Source organism: Hemitrygon akajei, chromosome 29 (genome assembly GCF_048418815.1).
Source record: "Hemitrygon akajei chromosome 29, sHemAka1.3, whole genome shotgun sequence".
Classification (NCBI taxonomy): Eukaryota; Metazoa; Chordata; class Chondrichthyes; order Myliobatiformes; family Dasyatidae; genus Hemitrygon; species Hemitrygon akajei.
The window spans coordinates 46393039-46412877 of NC_133152.1; the positions used below are offsets into that span (position 1 = coordinate 46393039).

Genomic DNA, 19839 nt, shown 5'->3' on the forward strand with positions numbered 1-19839 from the left:
GTGGACACTTAACTTGACTCTACCTCGACAGGGCCTTCACACAAAATGTGCAGTGCAGGGTACAACACAACATTTTAATCTGCATTCTGTTATTGTTTTATCTTGTTCAACCTTGATGTACTGATTTAATCTGCATGGATGGCATGCCAAACAGTTCCCCACTGCTCTTCCTTTGCTCTTTCAGAAGGCATTGGCTGAGGTGCCACACGAGGCTGCTTAACTAGATAAAATCCAATGACGTTATAGGAAAGATACTGACATGCTCAGAGGAATGGCTGCCAGGCAGGAGGCAGTGAGTGGGAATAAAGGGGGCCTTTTCTGGGTGGCTGCCAGTGACTAGTGGTGTTCCTCAGGGGTCAGTGTTGGGACTTCTGTTTTTCACATTGTTTGTTAATGATTTAGATAACAGAATTGATAGCTTTGTGACAAAGTTTGCTGATGATACGAAGATAGGTGGAGGGGTAGCTAGTGCTGAGGAAGCGATGCAATTGCATCAGGACTTAGACAAATTGGAAGAATGGGCAAAAAAGGGGCGGATGGAATACAGTGTTGGGAAATGTATGATATTGCATTTTGGTAAAAGGAACAACGGTGTGAGATATTTTCTAAATGGGGAGAAGGTTCAAACATCAGAGGTGCAGAGGAACTTCAGAGTCCTCGTGCAAGAACCTCAGAAGGTTAATTTACAGGTTGAGTCTGCAGTAAAGACGACAAATGCAATGTTGTTATTTATTTCAAGGGGAATAAAATATAAAAGCAGGGAGATAGTGCTGAGCCTTTATAAGACACTAATCAGGCCACACTTGGAGTATTGTTAACAGTTTTGGGCCCCATATCTCAGTAAGGACAGTGTCCAGAGGAAGTTCTTGAGGATGATTCTGGCAATTAAGGGGTTAACGTATGAGGAGTGTTTGGCAGCTTTGGGCCTGTACTCACTGGAATTTAGAAGAATGCAGGAGGATCTCACTGAAATCTACCAAATGTTGAAAGGACTCTATAGGGTGGCTATGGGGAGGGTTTTTCCTTTGGTGGGGTTACGAGAGGGCACAACCTCAAAATTGAGGGGCAGCCTTTTAGAAAAGAAGTAAGAAGGAATTTTTTTGCCAGAGATTGATAAATCTGTGGAATGCTCTGCCGCAGACTGCAGTGGAGGCCAAGACCGTGCGTATATTTAAGGCGGAAGTTGATCGCTTCTTAATTGATCAGGGCAAAGGATATGGCGAGAAGACAGGTGTATGGGATTGAGTTGGATCCAGGATCAGCCACGATGAAATGGCAGAGCAGACTAGATGGGCTGAATGGCCTAATTCTGCTCCAATGTCTTATGGTCTTATCTATCACCTGTCAGCTTCTAGACCTGCCATTCCTCCTAGTTTCTTATTCTGGCTTGTCCCCTTCCTTTCCAGTCCTGATGAAGGGACTCAGCCCAAAATATTGACTGTTTATTCCTCACCATAGATGCTGCCTGACCTGTTGAGTTCCTCCAGCATTTTGTGTGTGCTGCTCTGGATTTCCAGCATCTACAGAATCTCCTGTGTCTATGTTTCTTTGCTGTATAATGTGCCAATAATAAAGTTTAAATCTGTTCAGCTGCCAATTAATCAGTCAATTAAAAAATCAATTACTGAACCTCTGCCCAGTTGTCAAGTGACCCTCCTGATGGAAAGCCAAATGGTAAAATCTGCATACCGTTAAAGGTACGAGAAATCCATTAACCTTGAGAGAGGAATACTGCAGTCAACCACTGACATTACTCTGTAAATGGCATAAGTGTCTCACAAATTTTGATCTGTTGCACAAGTATCATTATTTGACAAGATATAGATGCCATCGACAAAGCCAGCATTGGTCAATGTTTCTCAGTTCCTGCCATCTATCCCCTTCTCCTTCCCTTTCGTCCATGAGCCACTGTCTTCTATCAGACATTCTCCTATTCTGAGGCTGTGCCCTCTTGTCCTAGACTCTCCCACTGTTGGAAACATCATCTCTCACATTCACTCTATCGAGGGCTTTCAACATTCAGTCGGTTTCAATGAGGTTTCCCCCCATTCTTCTAAACTCCAGCAACTACAGGCCCAGAGTCATCAATCACTCCTCATACATTAAGGATCCATATTACCATCTCAAGACGAAGTGTCTCAACCGAAAACATCAGCTGTTCATTTCCCTCTATCGATGCTGCCTGACCTGTTCAGTTCCTACAGAATTTTGGCACGTCACTTGGAATACGCCACTGTTTCATTATGAAGGACAGGGAAAGGATATGTGTACACAATTAAATATAGGAATAGAAACTTACTGCTTTTTATAGTGCAAAATTCAGCTGGGCTAAAAGGCCTATTTCTGTCCTATACAGGACAGAACACTATACTCCAATTTTGAATTGGGAAAACGTGCTAATTGAGCTCCAGTTACAGAACCATATAATCACAGAAACAGCCCCCTTCAGCCCATCTAGTCCATGACAACCCATTTAAACTGCCTGCACCAGGACCATAGCCCTCCATACCCCTACCATCCATGTATCTATCCAAACTTCTCTTAAATGTTGAAATCGAGCTCACATGCACCACTTGTGGGGGCATTCCACATTCTCATGGACCTCTGAGTGAAGTAGTTTCCCCTCATGTTTCCTTTAAACATTTCATCTTTCACCCTTAAGCCATGACTTCTAGTTGTAGTCCCACCCAACCTTAGTGGGAAAAGTCTGTTTGCATTTACTCTATACCTCTCATAATTTTGTATACCTCTATCAAATCTCCTCTCAATCTTCAATGTCCTGAAGAATACTGTCCTAACCTATTCAATTTTTCCTTATACCTCACTTACTCCCTTTCCTTACTCCCAGCAGCATCAGTGTAAATTTTCTCTGCACTCTTTCAAACTTGTTTATATCTTTCCTGTAAGTAGGTGACCAAAACTGCACAGAATACTCCAAATTAAACCTCATCAACATCTTATACAACTTCAACCTAACGTTCCATCTTCTGTACTCAACACTTCGATTTGCGAAGGCCAATCTGTGAAAAGCTTTCTTTATCCATCATTTTCAAAGTATTATGGATCTGTATTCCCGGATCCCTTTGCTCTGCAGCACTCCTCAGTGCCCCGCCATTCACTGTATAAGACCTACCCTGGTTGGTCGTACCTAAGTGCGACAGCTCACACTTGTCTGCATTAAACTCCATCTGTCATTTTTCAGCCCATTTTTCCAGCTGGTCCAGATCCCACTGCAAGCCATAGCAATCTTCCTCACTGTCCACTCCACCCCCAATCTTGGTGTCAGCTGCAAATTTGCTGATCCAGTTAACCACATTATCATTCAGATCATTGATATAGATGACAAACGACAATGGACTCAGCACTGACCCCGGTGGCACTCCACCAGTCACACGCCTTCAGTCAGAGAGGCAACCCTCTACTACCACTCTCTGGCTTCTCCCACAAAGCCAATGTGTAATCCAATTTACTACCTCATCTTCAATGCCAAGCAACTGAACCTTCTTGACCAACCTCCCATGTGGGACCTTGTCAAATGTCTTGCTAAAGTCCACATAGACAACATAAACTGCCTTGCCTTCATCGAGTTTCCTCGTAACTTCCAAAAAAGAATTTATAAGATTGATTAGACATGACCTACCACACACGAAGCCATGCTGACTCTCCCTAATCAGTCCACGTCTATCCAACTATATATCTTTTCACAGAGAATACCTTCCAATAACTTTCTCACTAATGATAGCCTATAATCTCCTAGTTTACTTTACAGCCTTTCTTAAACAGTAGACAACATTGACTATTCTCCAATCGTCTGGTAACTCCCCCTTCATTAAGGATAATATAAATATCTCTGCCAGGGTCACGGCAATTTCTACATTTGCCTCCCACAAGGTCGGAGCGACAACCTTGTCAGACCCTGTGGATTTATCCATCCTAATTTGCCCCAAGACAGCAAGCACCTCCTCCTCGGTAATCTGTACAGGGTCCATACCACAGTGCCACTTTGCCTCACTTCTATAGACTGTGTCTTCAACACAAACTTCTGCCTCCTGTTCTGCCTCATTCCCTTTCATTGTGGGGGGCTTCTATGTACAGATTAAGGAAAATTTCCCAAACACATTTGAGAAACTCTATCCCATCCAGCCCATTTACAGTATGGGAGTCCCAGTCAATATGTGGAAGTTAAAATCACCTACTGTATAACACAAGTGGTTCATTTCCCTGATGGAATTTTCTGTCAGTTCCCTAACATCAATATTGAAGGGCCAGATATGGAGAGGATGTCTCCTAAAGTGGGGATCTAGGACCAGAGGGCTCAACCTCAGAATAGAGGGGTGTCCATTTAGAACAGAGCTGAAGAGGAACTTCTTTAGCCAGAGGGTGGTGAATCTGAGGAACTCATTGCCACAGGCAGCTGTGGAGGCCGAGTCATTGGGTGTATTTTAAGTGGAGGTTGTTAAGTTCTTGATTGTGTTTTCAGCCAAGACCCTACATCAACTGGTTATTCCCCCCCCCCATAGATGCTGCCTGACCTGCTGAGTTGTCCCTCCAGCAGATTGTGAGTTGCTCAAGATCTCCAGCATCTCCAGAAACATGCATTTCCCAGCAAACTGATCAGCATATGGTGAAGGAAAAGCAGAATTAATGTTTCAAGGCTTGAGATTCGTTTATTTCTTGTGTAAATTGCATTCATCAGGGTGTCAAAAGTGACAGGGAGAAGGCAGGAGAATGGGGTTGAGGGGGAAAATAAATCTGCCATGAACCTGGTATAAAGTGCAAACACGAGGAAATCTGCAGATGCTGGAAATTCAAACAACACACACACACACAACGCTGGTGGAACGCAGCAGGCCAGGCAGCAGCTATAGGGAGAAGCGCTGTCGACGTTACGGGCCGAGACCCTTCATCTGGTATAAAGTGATCTGGTTCCTCCTTCGGTAAATCTACTCCTTCCCTGATCTTAGTCTGGCGCCTTGCCCTTTCCCTACCAGTCCTGATGAAGAGTTTCGGCCGAAATGGTGGCTGTTTATTCCCCTCCTCCAGCATTTTGTGAAATAGTTTTGAGTGTGTTGCACTCAATAACTTCGGAACAGCTTCTTCCCTTCCGCCATCAGATTACTGAATGGCCCGTGAGCACCAGCTCACTATTCCTGTTTTTTAAATATATTTATGTATTGCGACCACAAAACAATAAACTCCCTGTTGTATAAGACAGTGATAACACTTCTAATTTTGAGTTAAGACGTGTCCTCATCCACTCAAATCTGTGAGCAGAGAGTTCTTGGTTCCAAAGGGAATTTTTCACTGAACACAAGCCTACACCAACTTGCGGAAGTTCTGCGGCCGCACAGAAAGAAGTGAATCCCACCCACGGCCAAAACTCAATAGTCACCTAACACAGACTGGGGGGCGCGGTGGGACTGGTTCGACCAAGTTTGCAACTTCCAGTGCAGAGAGAAGTACAAGTTTTTGAGCCGAGGAGGAGGCGGTCATGGTGGGGGGGAGTTGCGCTTACAGACATTCTCAAGCACTTCCTGAATTTGAGGGAGCGTCTCGTCGGAGGAAGAAGCACGGGAGGGGAGCGCAACGTACCGAAGGCGGCGGCGTCCCGGCCAGGGCGGATGCAGCCACCATCAGGGCGAAAGAGACGCTGACGGGCAGGAGGTCCCGTGGAAATTCACGGCCAGCCTGAAACACAGAACGGACGACCGTGAGGAACAAGGCTCCGGGCGCAGCGCGGCCAGCCCCGCACAAAAACAAATCTTACTTCGCTAACTTCAGACATTCGGATCCTCAGGCGGCGCCGGCAACTCCGAAACCCCTCTCGCCCTCGGTTGCTAGGAGACAGCGCCCTTATCACAGCGCAGGCACGGCCTTTTCCACACCCCCTTCAAATCAGTTTGGGCAACAGAGGGCTCCCTCTTCCGACCCAAATCCGAGTGCGAGTTTGGGGTGATGTTCCGGGGGGAGAATGTGCAGTATTCCAAGGGGAGAGGAGGGGGGAGAATGTATTTCGAAGGGGAGGAGAGGGAAACTGTATTTCCAACTGGAAGAGAGTGGGTAAGAATGGATTTCCGAGGTGAGGGGGGAGAATGTATTTCGAAGGGGAGGAGAGGGAAACTGTATTTCCAACTGGAAGAGAGTGGGTAAGAATGGATTTCCGAGGTGAGGGGGGAGAATGTATTTCGAAGGGGAGGAGAGGGAAACTGTATTTCCAACTGGAAGAGAGTGGGTAAGAATGGATTTCCGAGGTGAGGGGGGAGAATGTATTTCGAAGGGGAGGAGAGGGAAACTGTATTTCCAACTGGAAGAGAGTGGGTAAGAATGGATTTCCGAGGGGGGGGGGGAGAGAATGTATCTCTGAGGGAAGGGAGGAGGAAGAATGTATTTCTCCTTTCTGAGTGTGTTTTTTCCCCCTAATTTATTGTTGAGAGATTGCATTTCAGAGCCTGCTTTCGCTGTTGTTTCGTTACTCTTTGCACTGTGTTATTTTACTGAACCTCGCTGGCGTGCTGATACTTGCGGGCTGCCCCCGGCACACTCTCCGGGCTGCGGATTATTGACCACCCACCACCCTGGCCATGCTCTTTTCTCGCTGCTGCCGTCAGGGAGCGGGTACAAGAGCCTCAGGACTCACACCACCAGGGTCAAGAACAGTTACTACCCCTCAACCAGCAGGCGCTTCAACAAAGGAGGCTAACTACACTCTTCTATTTCTGGTGTCCCCACACCAATGATCTCATTTTGAAGACTCTTGTTACTTCATGAACTCGTTACTTATTGCACAGTTTGTCATCTTCTGTGCTCTAGGTCTTTCATTGATCCTGTTTACAGTTACTATTCTATAGATTTGCTGAGTATGCCCACAGGAAAATGAATCTCAGGGTTGTATGTGGTGACATGTATGTACTCTCATAATAAATGTTACTTCGGACTTTGATGCAGACAACGCATCTCACTGTATGTTTCCCTAATGGGAGTAGAATCAGGCCATTTGGCCCATCGAGTCTGCTGCACCATTCTATCATGGCCGTTCGGCCCATTCTCCACATAACCTTTGATGCCCTGATGCATATGTCCCAAATGAAGTTGAATCTTGAGGCATTAATTCTACTTGTTCCTCCACCAGATGCTGATGGGCTTGCTGGGAAACGAGGTTCTGCAGACGCTGGAAATGCAGAGCCACGCTGGAGGAACCCAGCAGATCAGACAGCTTCAGTGGAGGAAAATGCACATTCGAAGTTTCGATCCCAATGAAGAGCCTCAGCTCAGCTCAAAATATTCGGTTGTTTATTCCCCTCCGTAGATGCTGTCTGATCTGTGTTCTGCCAGCATTTCGTGTGTGCCGACTTGCTGAACACTTGTAGAATTTGTGCTTTATTTCAGGATTTTTTATGTTTTTTTAAAGAGAAAGAGAATTACTGGAAGTGGGTTTTCTGAAATTTCTTCGGGTATAAAGAATGCAGATTTGCAAGTTACAGGACTCTTTAGAAACAAAGAATATGCTCACCAACTGGTTCACAGAGACAGGGCAGGTTAACTGTTTTCTATTATTTCACACCCACATCTAATTTCATGGAGAGATGCTGATAATTTTCAACTGGTGGAGGGGGTTACAGTCACTGAGAAAGTGGCCAAATTATTTCCCTGTAATTCTACCCACAGAGCGAAATATCAACCTGAAATATCTGTTCAAAATACTGGAGCCAAGGAGGCAGAAGTGAATTATTTTATTGACAGATTGTAGCTGCCTCCAACCAGAGCTATTTAATTAAAGTTCAATTCCACCTCCTCCGCTACTTAATGTATGAAATAAATACAAATAACAAAGTTATTGAGCATTTAAATATCCAAATTCAGATCTGGGACAGGTCCCCTCCTCTTTCCTCCATCAGGGAGGATAGACAGGAGCACAAAAACCCCACACTCAACAACATAGAACACAGAACATACAGTACAGCAGAGTGCTGGCCCTTCAGCCCACAATGTTGTGCTAACCCTTTAACCTACTCTAAGATCAGTCTAACCCTTCCCTCCCACATAACCCTCCATTCTTCTATCATCCTAATGTATCTACCCCTACCATCACCCCAGGCAGGGTGATACACACACCCACCACTCTCTGTGTTAAAGACCAACCTTTAACATACCCATCCCCCCCATATGAAGCACTTCACCAACCCCGTTATCTCTTACACCAATCAACTTCACCTCTCCCCCTCCCCCCAGTTTTACCATTCACCTACCACCTTGTATTTCTTCCTCCCCTCCCTCCACCTTCTTATCCTGACTTTTCATCTTTTATTCCAGTTCTGGTGAAGGGCCACGGACCGAGACATCAACTGTTGACTCTTTTCCAGAGATGCTGCCTGGCCTAATAAGTTCCCCCCAGCTTTTTGTGTATCTGTCTGTCTATTTATAAGGCATAGGAGCAGAATTAGGCCACTCAGTCACTACTATTCAATCATGGTTGTTTTATTATCCCTCTCAACCCCATTCTCCTGCCTTCTCCCCAGAACCTTTGACACCCTGCCCGATCAAGACTCTATCAACCTCCGCTTTAAATATACCCGGTGACTTGGCCTCCACAGCCATCTGTGGCAATGAATTCCACAGATTCACCACCCTCCGGCTAAAGAAGTTCCTCCTCATCTGTCTATTTAATTATTTGTTTGTTTTCTTTCTACAAAACATTATAGTAAGTTTTATGTCTGACACTGTACTACTGTTGCTAGGCAACGCGTTTCACAATATACAGTATGCCAGTGACGAAAAATCCTGATTCTGACTGCTTCTGCTTTGACTACAATCAATCGCAGTTAGAAACGTTTTTGGATTTCTGTCAGAATATTTTATACAAGTTCACACCCTGGTTATGAAATGAGAAGCAGTGGGATTCCAACAACCACATGAACAATCTGTAGAATCCCTATCTGTTGTCTCTGGAGCTGTACTCACCGGAGTTTGGAGGAATGAAGGAGGGGGGGATCTTATTGAAAGGCCTAGGTGGAGAGGATGTGGAATGGATGTTTCCTATAATGGGGGATTCTAGGACCAGAATATCACAGGGGGTTCCATAGACTCCTACCATTAACAGAGAGTTCCATGGACCCCAGGTTGGGGATACAGAGGGAGGTGCGTTTAGAACAGAGCTGGGGATGAATGTAGCCAGACTGATGAATCTGGAATTGATTGCGACAGACGGCTGTGGAGGCCAAGCCATTGAGTATTTTTAAAGTGGAGGCTGACAGGTTCTAGATTAGTCAGGGTGTCAAAGGTTACAGGGAGAAGGCGGAAGACAGGGATTGAGAGGAAAATAAATCAGCCATGATGGAATGGTGGAGCAGACTCGATGGGCCGAATGTCCCAATTCTGCTCGTGCGTCTTATGGTTTTTCCTTCTCTCCCTTTTGGGTCGATCTTCGCTTTCCTCGTCTCTGCTGTGCTTTGTGGAGCTCTCGCACTCTCCTCGTTCTTACCCTCTCCTTGGCTTCCACCACTCCTGCCCTATTCTCACAGGATCTTTTTCCACCTCTTCTCTTCCGGATTTTATCCAGCTCATTAATTCTTCTGCTTCTTTCCTTTTTCCATCTCCCGATTTTCTGGAGTGCTGCTGTTAGTAAGTTTCTTACAATTAACATCCTTCAGGGACTGAAGAAATCCCAACATGTTTTAATATTGCAAAAGGTCTAATTGTTGAGAACAGGACAATCGCAAACATTTCCACTAACCCTTAGCTTAACATTTTCTTGGCCTGAGCATAGGCCAGGACATTCCGCCCCTCTGAGGCTAACTTGTTTTTTAAAATGTATTTATTGGAACACAACGCAGAATAGACCCCTTTGGCCCTTCGAGCCGTGACGCTCAGCAAGCCCCTGATTTAACCCTAGCCTAACCAGGGGACAATTTACAATGACCTATTAACCTATCAAGCAGTACATCCTTGGACTGTGGGAGGAAACCCGTGAAGTCAAGGGGAGAACGTACAGACTCCTTATGGACAGTGACGGGAATTGAACCCAGTATGGTGGTACTGTAAAGCGTTGTGCTAGCCACTACACTACTGTGCTGCCCATGTCAGGAACTGGGTTTCACCTGTATGTAATGTGATAAAGCAGATTGGATCCCTGCAAAGAAAAATTACACAAGGTAGAGGAAAGATATCAATAAGTTTGAAAGAGAGCAAAGAAAATTTACAAGGACGTTGCCAGGACTTGAGGACCGGAGTTGTAGGGAAAGGTTGAATAGATTAGGACTTTATTCCTAAGAGTATAGGAAAATGAGGGGATAAAGGTATACAAAATTAAGAGGGGTTGGACAGGGCAAATGAAGGTCTTTTGTACTGAGTTTGGGAGAGACTAGAACTAGAGGTCATGGGTTAAGGGTGAAAGGGAAGATGAGGGGGAACTTCTTCACTCAGAGGGTGGTGAGAGTGTGGAAGGAGCTGCCAAGACAAGTGGAGAATGTGGGTTTGATTGTAACACTTAGGAGAAATTTGGATAGGTACATGGATGGGAGGGGTATGGAGGGCTGTGGTCCGGGTGCGGGTCAATGGGACTGGACAGAAGGTTGGGTTGACATGGACTAGATGGGTCAAAGGGATTGTTTCTGTGCTGCAGTGCTCCATGGCTCTAAAATGTCAAAGTACATTCATTATCAAAGTATGTACACTTTATAAACATCAAGATTCTTCTCCTTACCAGCAGCCATGAAACAAAGAATGCCAACAGAAACCATTAAAAACAAAAGACCATCGAACACCCAGTGAGCAGGGAGACGAAAAACAGATCATGCAAATAATAAAGCAAGCAACCTGCGTTCAGAACTGAAGCTCACAACGCCAGGCATCGCTGCAGCTGATTCAGAAGCCGATACAGAAAAAGCTTCAGTCCAGCACAGAGTCAAGCAAACTCCGCGGAGAAGCCAGCTGAACCGGCCCGTCTCTCACCTCTGACCCCGACACCACGACCATTTCAATCTGGCCCGGCTTTAAATCGTCCAAACCTCCAGTCATTCCTCGCCCTCAAGCTTGGGCTCCTTCGCCAGTGCCCGACCTTTAAAGTTTCAGGGTGGTTTACACCTGAAAAATTGTGTTAAGCAAGCATTTGTGTTCTTCCTGTCAAGGCCTCATTCTCAGATTCAGACTCAGATTCATTTAGCTATCACCTGCGCACTGAAACATACAGTGAAATGTGCTGGGGGCTGCCCGCCAACGTCACCACGCACGCCAGTGCCCGCACAGCATGTCAGCAGAACAACAGAGAAGGTCAAAGGTGATTGATGAGTCCCCACGACAAAGTCCGAAGTTTGAGACCTGATGTCCGGGAGTCTGGGGCCAAGGACTGGAGGCCCAAAGGTGGATTGTGTGTGTGAGGAGGTGAGTGGGTGGGAAAGGGACCTGTTTTTGCTGCTGTTATCTTGGTTTTTTTCATGCTTGTGTTTACGGTGGACGTGCTATGTTGATGCAGGAATGTGTGGCAACACTTGTGGGCTGCCCCCAGCACGTTGTTTTGGTTGTTGACACGTAAGACACGTTTCACTGTGCATGTGATAAATAAATCTGAATGGGAGTCTGCTCAGGAGAGGTCGCGTTTGCACAATCAATCTGCGGGAAATGCTGCCACCTGCTGGTGGCTATGATTGAAAGCGAGAGATACCAGACATTCTGCAGATGCTGGAAATCCAAGCAACACACACAAAATGCTGGAGGAGCTCAGCAGGCCAGGCAGCGTCTGTGGAGGGGAATAAACATTCGATATTTCTGGCTGTGGCCCGTCATCGGGGTCCGGTAATGGGCCTTGACCTGAAGCATCAATAGTACATTTCCCTTTATAGACCTCCACTCCATCCACCAAAAACAGGACTTCCCAGTGGGCAAACGTTTTAATTCTGATTCCCATTCCTGTTCTGACATGTCAGTCCTGGGCCTCCACTTGTGCCACGACGAGGCCACTCTCAGAGTGGAGGTTCAACACCTTCTGTCCTGTCTGGGTAGCCTCCAACCTGGTAGTATGAATAACAATTTCTCCCTCTGGTAAAAACAGGTTTTCCCTCCCCCTCCCCTCTTCTATTCCACAGTCTGGCCTCTTACCTCTCTTCCCCTGCCTATCACCTCCCCCTGGTGCCTCCCGCTTCCATTTCTCCTATGGCCCACTCTCCTCTCCTATCAGATTCCTTCCTCTCCATCCCTTTACCTTTCCCACCCACCTGGCTTCTAGGTACCCTCCTTCCCCTCCTCTGACTATACTCTGGCATCTTCCTCCTTCCCTTTCAGTCCTGAGCAAGGGTCTCAGTCTGAAACGCCGACTGATTATTCATTTCCATAGATGCTGCCTGACCTGCTCTGTTCTTCCAGTTTCTTGTGTGCTGTTTGAGAGAGGAACTGGTTTCATAATTTTGTCTCAGCAGGAAGTAGAATGACATAAATGCATTTAAGTGAAGTTCAGAGATTCAAAGTACAGTTGTTATTAAAGTATGTATACTGATACAACTCTGAGATTCTCCCTCCCGTAGGGAACCTCAAAACAAAGAAACGCCATGGAAACCCCTCAAGGAAACATCAAACACCCAAAAAAAAATCCAACCGCGCAAAACATCACCATCTTCCCTAAATGACAATGGGGGTTGAGAGTTGTATTGTTATTCCTTTGTAATTATTTCATTTCCTCTCAGTTGGTCTGTGCATCTCTTCCAGAGGATGTATGTTAGACAACAGTTCTGAACCCCCAATGCCACCCTCTGCACGTAATCTATAACACTACCAGTAACATTATACTGGTGTGTATTTAACTGTATGTCGAGCATGCACTTTATGCCAACTTGTACAATTACCGAATATGTTTTATTAGCTGTTCAGATTGTTGTCTGTGCCGTGTGGGATGTACGTACTGCGTTTTACGCCTTGCTCCCTGAGGGATGTTGTTTCGTTTGGCTGTGTACGTGTGTATGGTTGAATGACAATGGACTTGAACTTGAACAGTAATTGCATTAGAATTGGTTTATTATTGTCACATGTACTGAGGTAAACTGGAAAGCTTGTCTGGCAAACTGTTCATACAGATCAGATCATTACACAGTGCAGGGAGACAGAACAGGGTAAAACAAGATCAAAATGCAAAATGAAGTGTAACAGCTACTGAGAAAGTGCAGGGCAAGTTCATAATTGTGAGGTCAGGAGTCCATCTTGTCATACTAGGAGGCTATGTTATTGTACAAGTGGTCCGTTCAGCAGTCTGGTAACAGTGGAACAGAATCTGTCCCTGAGCCTGGTGGGACGTGCTGTCAGGGTTTGGAACCTTCTGCCCAGTGAGGAGAGGGAATGACTGGGGTAAGAAGGGGCTTTGATTCTGCTGGCTGCATTACTGAGGCAGTGAGAAGTGTAGGCAGAGTTCATGGAGGGGAGGCTGGTTTCCGTGATGTGCTGAACTGGGCCATTGGCCAAGTGTAATTTCAGAAAAAGAAACTTGTCATGTCCCCACTCACCCTCACCAATTTTTATTGATGCATTCTATCTGGCTGCATGGCTTTTCTGAAGGTGATTCTAGGAAACGGCAGAAAGTTGTGGACACAGCTCAGCACCTCACAGAGACCAAAACATAATAGTGTATGTTACAATAAGAAATAGATATCAAAATATAACGTAGTGCCAAAAGAAGGCCAAATAGTGAGGAGGTGTTTATGGGTTCAAGGACCAATCAGGCACCTTCCAGGACAGACTTCAGGTCAGGATGGTGCCTGGGTACCGTGCTCCTTCGGTCAACATCTCCTGGATCAATCATGAAACCATATACTTCACTTCTCTTGTGAGTTTTACGTTTGTTTCTCATCTTGATTGTGATTCTGGAACTGTTGGAGCCGGTGAGTTGCAGTTTGGAGATGGTTTGGGTGTTTTAGCGCTCTGCAATCTCTGGGAGGCAGAAGCAGCATGTGGGAACCTCACTGCGAGAAGGCTGCAGGACGGCTGTGAGGGCCAAGCCAACGTTTGACTCCATTTTGCCGATTAAAGCGAGGCGGGAGATTAAACGTTGAGGCAAATATGGAAGGTGATCACTGACTGCCTGTCTTTTGATCACTGGTGAGATCGCTCTGCTAGTGGAGAAGGGAGACTCCATTTTGATTCCTAGGAGATCGTTCTGCTAACACAGAGGGGAGACTGCCTTTTGATCGCTGGTGGGATCACTCTGTTATCAGAGAGGGGAGACTGCCTTTTGATCGCTGGTGGGATCGCTCTGCTACGGAGAGGGGAGACTGCCTTTTGATCGCTGGTGGGATCACTCTGTTACGGAGAGGGGAGACTGCCTTTTGATCGCTGGTGGGATCACTCTGTTATCAGAGAGGGGAGAATGCCTTTTGATCGCTGGTGGGATCACTCTGTACCGGAGAGGGGAGACTGACTTTTGATCACTGGTGGGATCACTCTGTTATCAGAGAGGGGAGAATGCCTTTTGATCGCTGGTGGGATCACTCTGCTACGGAGAGGGGAGACTGCCTTTTGATCACTGGTGGGATCACTCTGTTACGGAGAGGGGAGACTGCCTTTTGATCACTGGTGGGATCACTCTGTTATCAGAGAGGGGAGAATGCCTTTTGATCGCTGGTGGGATCACTCTGTACCGGAGAGGGGAGACTGACTTTTGATCACTGGTGGGATCTCTCTGCTACGGAGAGGGGAGACTGCCTTTTGATCACTGGTGGGATCACTCTGTTACGGAGAGGGGAGACTGCCTTTTGATCACTGGTGGGATCACTCTGTTATCAGAGAGGGGAGAATGCCTTTTGATCGCTGGTGGGATCACTCTGTACCGGAGAGGGGAGACTGACTTTTGATCACTGGTGGGATCACTCTGTTATCAGAGAGGGGAGAATGCCTTTTGATCGCTGGTGGGATCACTCTGCTACGGAGAGGGGAGACTGCCTTTTGATCACTGGTGGGATCACTCTGCTACGGAGAGGGAAAGGCCTGCCATTGGACCCAGAGAATGTTACCCAGGTTTTCTACATTTTGGATATGGACTTGGACTATAGACTTTTTTTCAGTCTTATTGTTTTTTATGTTCTGTGTTTTTCACCTGTTCTCGTTTTTTTGTTTGTGTGGGAGGGGGATGTGCCTGTCCTGTTTTTTGTTTTCATGCAGGGAGGAGGGATTGGGGGGGGTGATGATCGTACTCTTGCTCTTTCTTGATTTCGTGGCTCTCTGGATAAGAAGAATTTCAGAGTTGTACACTTTGGTAATAAATGAACCTTTGAACTCTTTTTGATCCTTTGCTATCTGACGATGGAGGGGAAGATGCTATTCCTAAAGCATTGAATGTGGGTCTTCAAGCTCTTGTACCCCCTCACTGATGGTCTTAAGAAGAGGACATGTCCTGGGTGAAGGGGGTCCTTAATGATGAGAAGTTCCATCTGAGGCAACACACACAAAATACTGGAGGAACTCAACAAATCAGGCAACATTTATGGAGGGGATTTAAAGGTTGACATTTCAGGACAAGACCCTTTACTGTTTGCTGTGGAGAAGGGTCTCGGTCCAAAATGTCAACTCGTTAGTATTTTCCACAATTGCCGCCTGAACTCCAGCATTTTGTGTTCGTCGTTGCTCTGGATTTCCAGCATCTGCAGAATTGCCAAGTTCCATCTGTTACTTGTAGCTTTAACTTCCCACAAGAGTAACTGAGGATCTGACAAACTGAGCAACAACCCATCAATTGAAAGGTTGACTCTAATTGGTTTCCTCAATTATTGGCAGAACCTTGCTTATTATTGACAATCATATTAAACAAATTAAAATAAAAATCGACAGAGTAACTTGCATCTTAGCATTGCAAGTTATTCTAATTTTATATTAGATGTCTTCAGGTAAAATTAAATATTTAATTTCTCCTGCAAACCTGTGAAGATATGACAGCAGGCTTGCTACAGATTATGCATTCTGAATTTCATCCAGTCATCTTCAGCTGCCAACCTGCTTCAAAACTCCGAAGTGATGTTTAAATTATTAGATGCTATTTGCTTCGGGGACTCAAGTGGCCTTGAATGACACAGTCACCAGAAAGTGTAGCTTTTCACTTTAGTTTTTTCTAAGTTTGTAAAGTGCAATAGTTTGGGACAATTTGGGAGGCAAAAACACAGCATCAGAATCGGGTTTTCTATCAGTGACTTACACTCAGGGCTACTTTATTAGGTAACTCCTGTACCTAATGAGGTCGCCACTGGGCGTATGTCCACGGTCATTGTTGCTGTATCCCATCCACATCAGGGTTAGACTTGTTGTGCCTTCAGAGATGCTCTTCTGCATACCGCTGTTGTAACGTGTGGTTATCTGAGTTAATGTCACCTTCCTGTCAGCTTGAACCAATCTGGCCATTCTCCTCTGACCTCTCTCATTGACCAGTCATCCTGACCCAGTCTGGCCATTCTCCTCTGACCTCTCTCATTAACCAGTCATCCTGACCCAGTCTGGCCATTCTCCTCTGACCTCTCTCATTGACCAGTCATCCTGACCCAGTCTGGCCATTCTCCTCTGACCTCTCTCATTAACCAGTCATCCTGACCCAGTCTGGTCATTCTCCTCTGACCTCTCTCATTGACCAGTCATCCTGACCCAGTCTGGCCATTCTCCTCTGACCTCTCTCATTGACCAGTCATCCTGACCCAGTCTGGCCATTCTCCTCTGACCTCTCTCATGGACCAGTCATCCTGACCCAGTCTGGTCATTCTCCTCTGACCTCTCTCATTGACCAGTCATCCTGACCCAGTCTGGTCATTCTCTTCTGACCTCTCTCATTGACCAGTCATCCTGACCCAGTCTGGTCATTCTCCTCTGACCTCTCTCATTGACCAGTCATCCTGACCCAGTCTGGTCATTCTCCTCTGACCTCTCTCATTGACCAGTCATCCTGACCCAGTCTGGTCATTCTCCTCTGACCTCTCTCATTGACCAGTCATCCTGACCCAGTCTGGTCATTCTCCTCTGACCTCTCTCATTGACCAGTCATCCTGACCCAGTCTGGTCATTCTCCTCTGACCTCTCTCATTGACCAGTCATCCTGACCCAGTCTGGCCATTCTCCTCTGACCTCTCTCATTGACCAGTCATCCTGACCCAGTCTGGCCATTCTCCTCTGACCTCTCTCATTGACCAGTCATCCTGACCCAGTCTGGTCATTCTCCTCTGACCTCTCTCATTGACCAGTCATCCTGACCCAGTCTGGCCATTCTCCTCTGACCTCTCTCATTGACCAGTCATCCTGACCCAGTCTGGCCATTCTCCTCTGACCTCTCTCATTGACCAGTCATCCTGACCCAGTCTGGCCATTCTCCTCTGACCTCTCTCATTGACCAGTCATCCTGACCCAGTCTGGCCATTCTCCTCTGACCTCTCTCATTGACCAGTCATCCTGACCCAGTCTGGCCATTCTCCTCTGACCTCTCTCATTGACCAGTCATCCTGACCCAGTCTGGCCATTCTCCTCTGACCTCTCTCATTGACCAGTCATCCTGACCCAGTCTGGCCATTCTCCTCTGACCTCTCTCATTGACCAGGTGTATTTGTCCACAGAACTGCCGCTCACTGGATGTTTTCCTCACCATTCTCTGTAAACTCCAGAGCAATGGTTCACAACCTGGTGTCCACGGTTCCCTTACTTAATGGCATTCATCTGTGGCATTAAAAAAAAAACATGAGAAAGCCTGCTCTAGAGACTGTGTGTGAAAATCCCTGGAGATCAGCAGTTTCTGAAATACTCCAACCACCCCATCTGGCACCAACAATCACTCCACGGTCAAAGTCACTCAGATCACATTTCATTCCCATTCTGATGTTCAGTCTGAACAACAAACGATCCTCTTGACCATGTCTGCATGCTTTTGAGTTGCTGCCACATGATTGATTAGATATTTGCATTAACGAGCCGGTGTGCAGGTGTGCCTAATAAAGTGGGCACTGAGTATAAATAATAATAGTGCTAGTAACATTATACTGTCTTCTGCAAACATGCACCTCACACTTTATGTCAATCTGTCAGTCTTCAGGACATATGTGTGTGCTAATATTACTTTGTGACAATACGTGCTGGAGCATAACGATATGTGCTGTGAAAAGGTTCAGTTGTTGTTCAGACCAAACATCAGAATGGGGAAGAAATGTGATCTAAGTGACTTTGACTGGGGAATGACTGTTGGTGCCAGATGGGGTGGCTTGAGTATCTCAGAAACTGTTGATCTCCTGGGATTTTCACGCACAACAGTTTCTGAAGTTTACAGAGAATGGTGCAAAAACACAAATCAAAAAAATCCATTGAGGGCAGTTCTGTGAGTGAGAACACCTTGGTAATGAGAGAGGTCAGAGGAGAATGGCCAGACTGGTTCAAGCTGCCAGGAAGGTGACAGTAACTCAAATAACCACACGTTACAACAGTGGTGTGCAGACGAGCATCTCTGAACACAACATGTTGAATCTCGAAGTGGATGGGCTACAGCAGCAGAAGACCTCGAACATACACTCAGTGGCCACTTTATTAGGTACAGGAGATGTTAATAAAGTGACCAATGCATGTAAATACTGACACCATGAGTTGTAGAGTCCCTGAAGCAGAGGCACAATTACAAACTCTCTTCCTAACCTTTGAGAGTGATATGACTATGGACAGGAATTGGCAAGAAGTTGAGAAGGCAGAAGTAATAAAGCTGAAGTCTGGTCCCTGATCAAAGCCACAGTGAAACTTCAATAAGAAATGTATTCATCAAATGGGATCAGACAGGCAATGCATACATAAAAACGGAAACGGTGTGCTCTGTAACTCGAGAGACTGGTTCTGCTTAAGATCTCAATTCCAAACTCAGCCAGATCCATCATGGGCCTTGGCCCCCCCAGCATCCAGGACAGCTTCCAACAGCAATGCCTCAACAAGGCAGCGTCCATCATTAAGGACCCCATCACCCGGACATGCCTTGTTCTCATTGCTACCATCAGCGAGGTGGGTCAGGAGCCTGAAGACACACACTCAGTACTTTTGGAACAGCATCAGAGTTCTGAATGGTCAACAAACCCACGAACAGTATCTCACTATTTTCTTTTTAACTCTCTTTGGCACCTTTAATATATACTTCATTTAGTAATTTACCGGTAGTTTTAAATATGATGTATTGCATTCTACTGCTGCCTCAGATTAACACATTTCACAACACACTGATTCTGAATTCGGTGTCCTGTGCCAGTGTCTCATCACATCCTTTATTTATCATGATGGAGAGGAGGCCATTTGGCCCATTTGGGGAATGCTGACTTTGGGAGAGCAATCCCATTAGTCCTATTCCCCAATCTCCTTATCTTCCTATTGTGGGAGCTTTGGAGAGGGTGCAGAGGAGATTTACCAGGATGCTGCCTGGATTAGAGAGGGTGCAGAGGAGATTCGCCAGGATGCTGCCTGGATTAGAGAGGGTGCAGAGGAGATTTACCAGGATGCTGCCTGGATTAGAGAGGGTGCAGAGGAGATTCACCAGGATGCTCCCTGGATTAGAGAGGGTGCAGAGGAGATTTACCAGGATGCTGCCTGGATTAGAGAGGGTGCAGAGGAGATTTACCAGGATGCTGCCTGGATTAGAGAGGGTGCAGAGGAGATTTACCAGGATGCTGCCTGGATTAGAGAGGGTACAGAGGAGATTTACCAGGATGCTGCCTGGATTAGAGAGGGTGCAGAGGAGATTTACCAGGATGCTGCCTGGATTAGAGAGGGTGCAGAGGAGATTTACCAGGATGCTGCCTGGATTAGAGAGGGTGCAGAGGAGATTCGCCAGGATGCTGCCTGGATTAGAGAGGGTGCAGAGGAGATTCACCAGGATGC

At 46.2% G+C, this 19839-nt stretch overlaps 2 protein-coding genes across 3 annotated transcripts in view; one reads left to right on the forward strand and one right to left on the reverse strand.

Annotated features, from left to right (window-relative positions):
* c29h1orf159 (chromosome 29 C1orf159 homolog) overlaps window positions 1-5905 on the reverse strand; it is a 20743-nt gene extending 14838 nt beyond the window's left edge. The window contains exons 1-2 of the mRNA XM_073032328.1: window positions 5768-5905; window positions 5593-5688 (exon numbers count right to left, since the gene is read on the reverse strand). Coding sequence (XP_072888429.1) covers window positions 5593-5688; window positions 5768-5785 — 114 coding nt within the window. The 5' untranslated portion in view covers window positions 5786-5905. The remainder of the gene's footprint in view (window positions 1-5592; window positions 5689-5767) is intronic.
* Window positions 5906-10724: 4819 nt separating this feature from the next.
* ubxn10 (UBX domain protein 10) overlaps window positions 10725-19839 on the forward strand; it is a 52552-nt gene continuing 43437 nt past the window's right edge. For both annotated transcript variants that reach the window (XM_073032332.1, XM_073032333.1), the window contains exon 1: window positions 10725-11376. The gene's annotated coding sequence lies outside the window, so the exon portion shown is untranslated. The remainder of the gene's footprint in view (window positions 11377-19839) is intronic.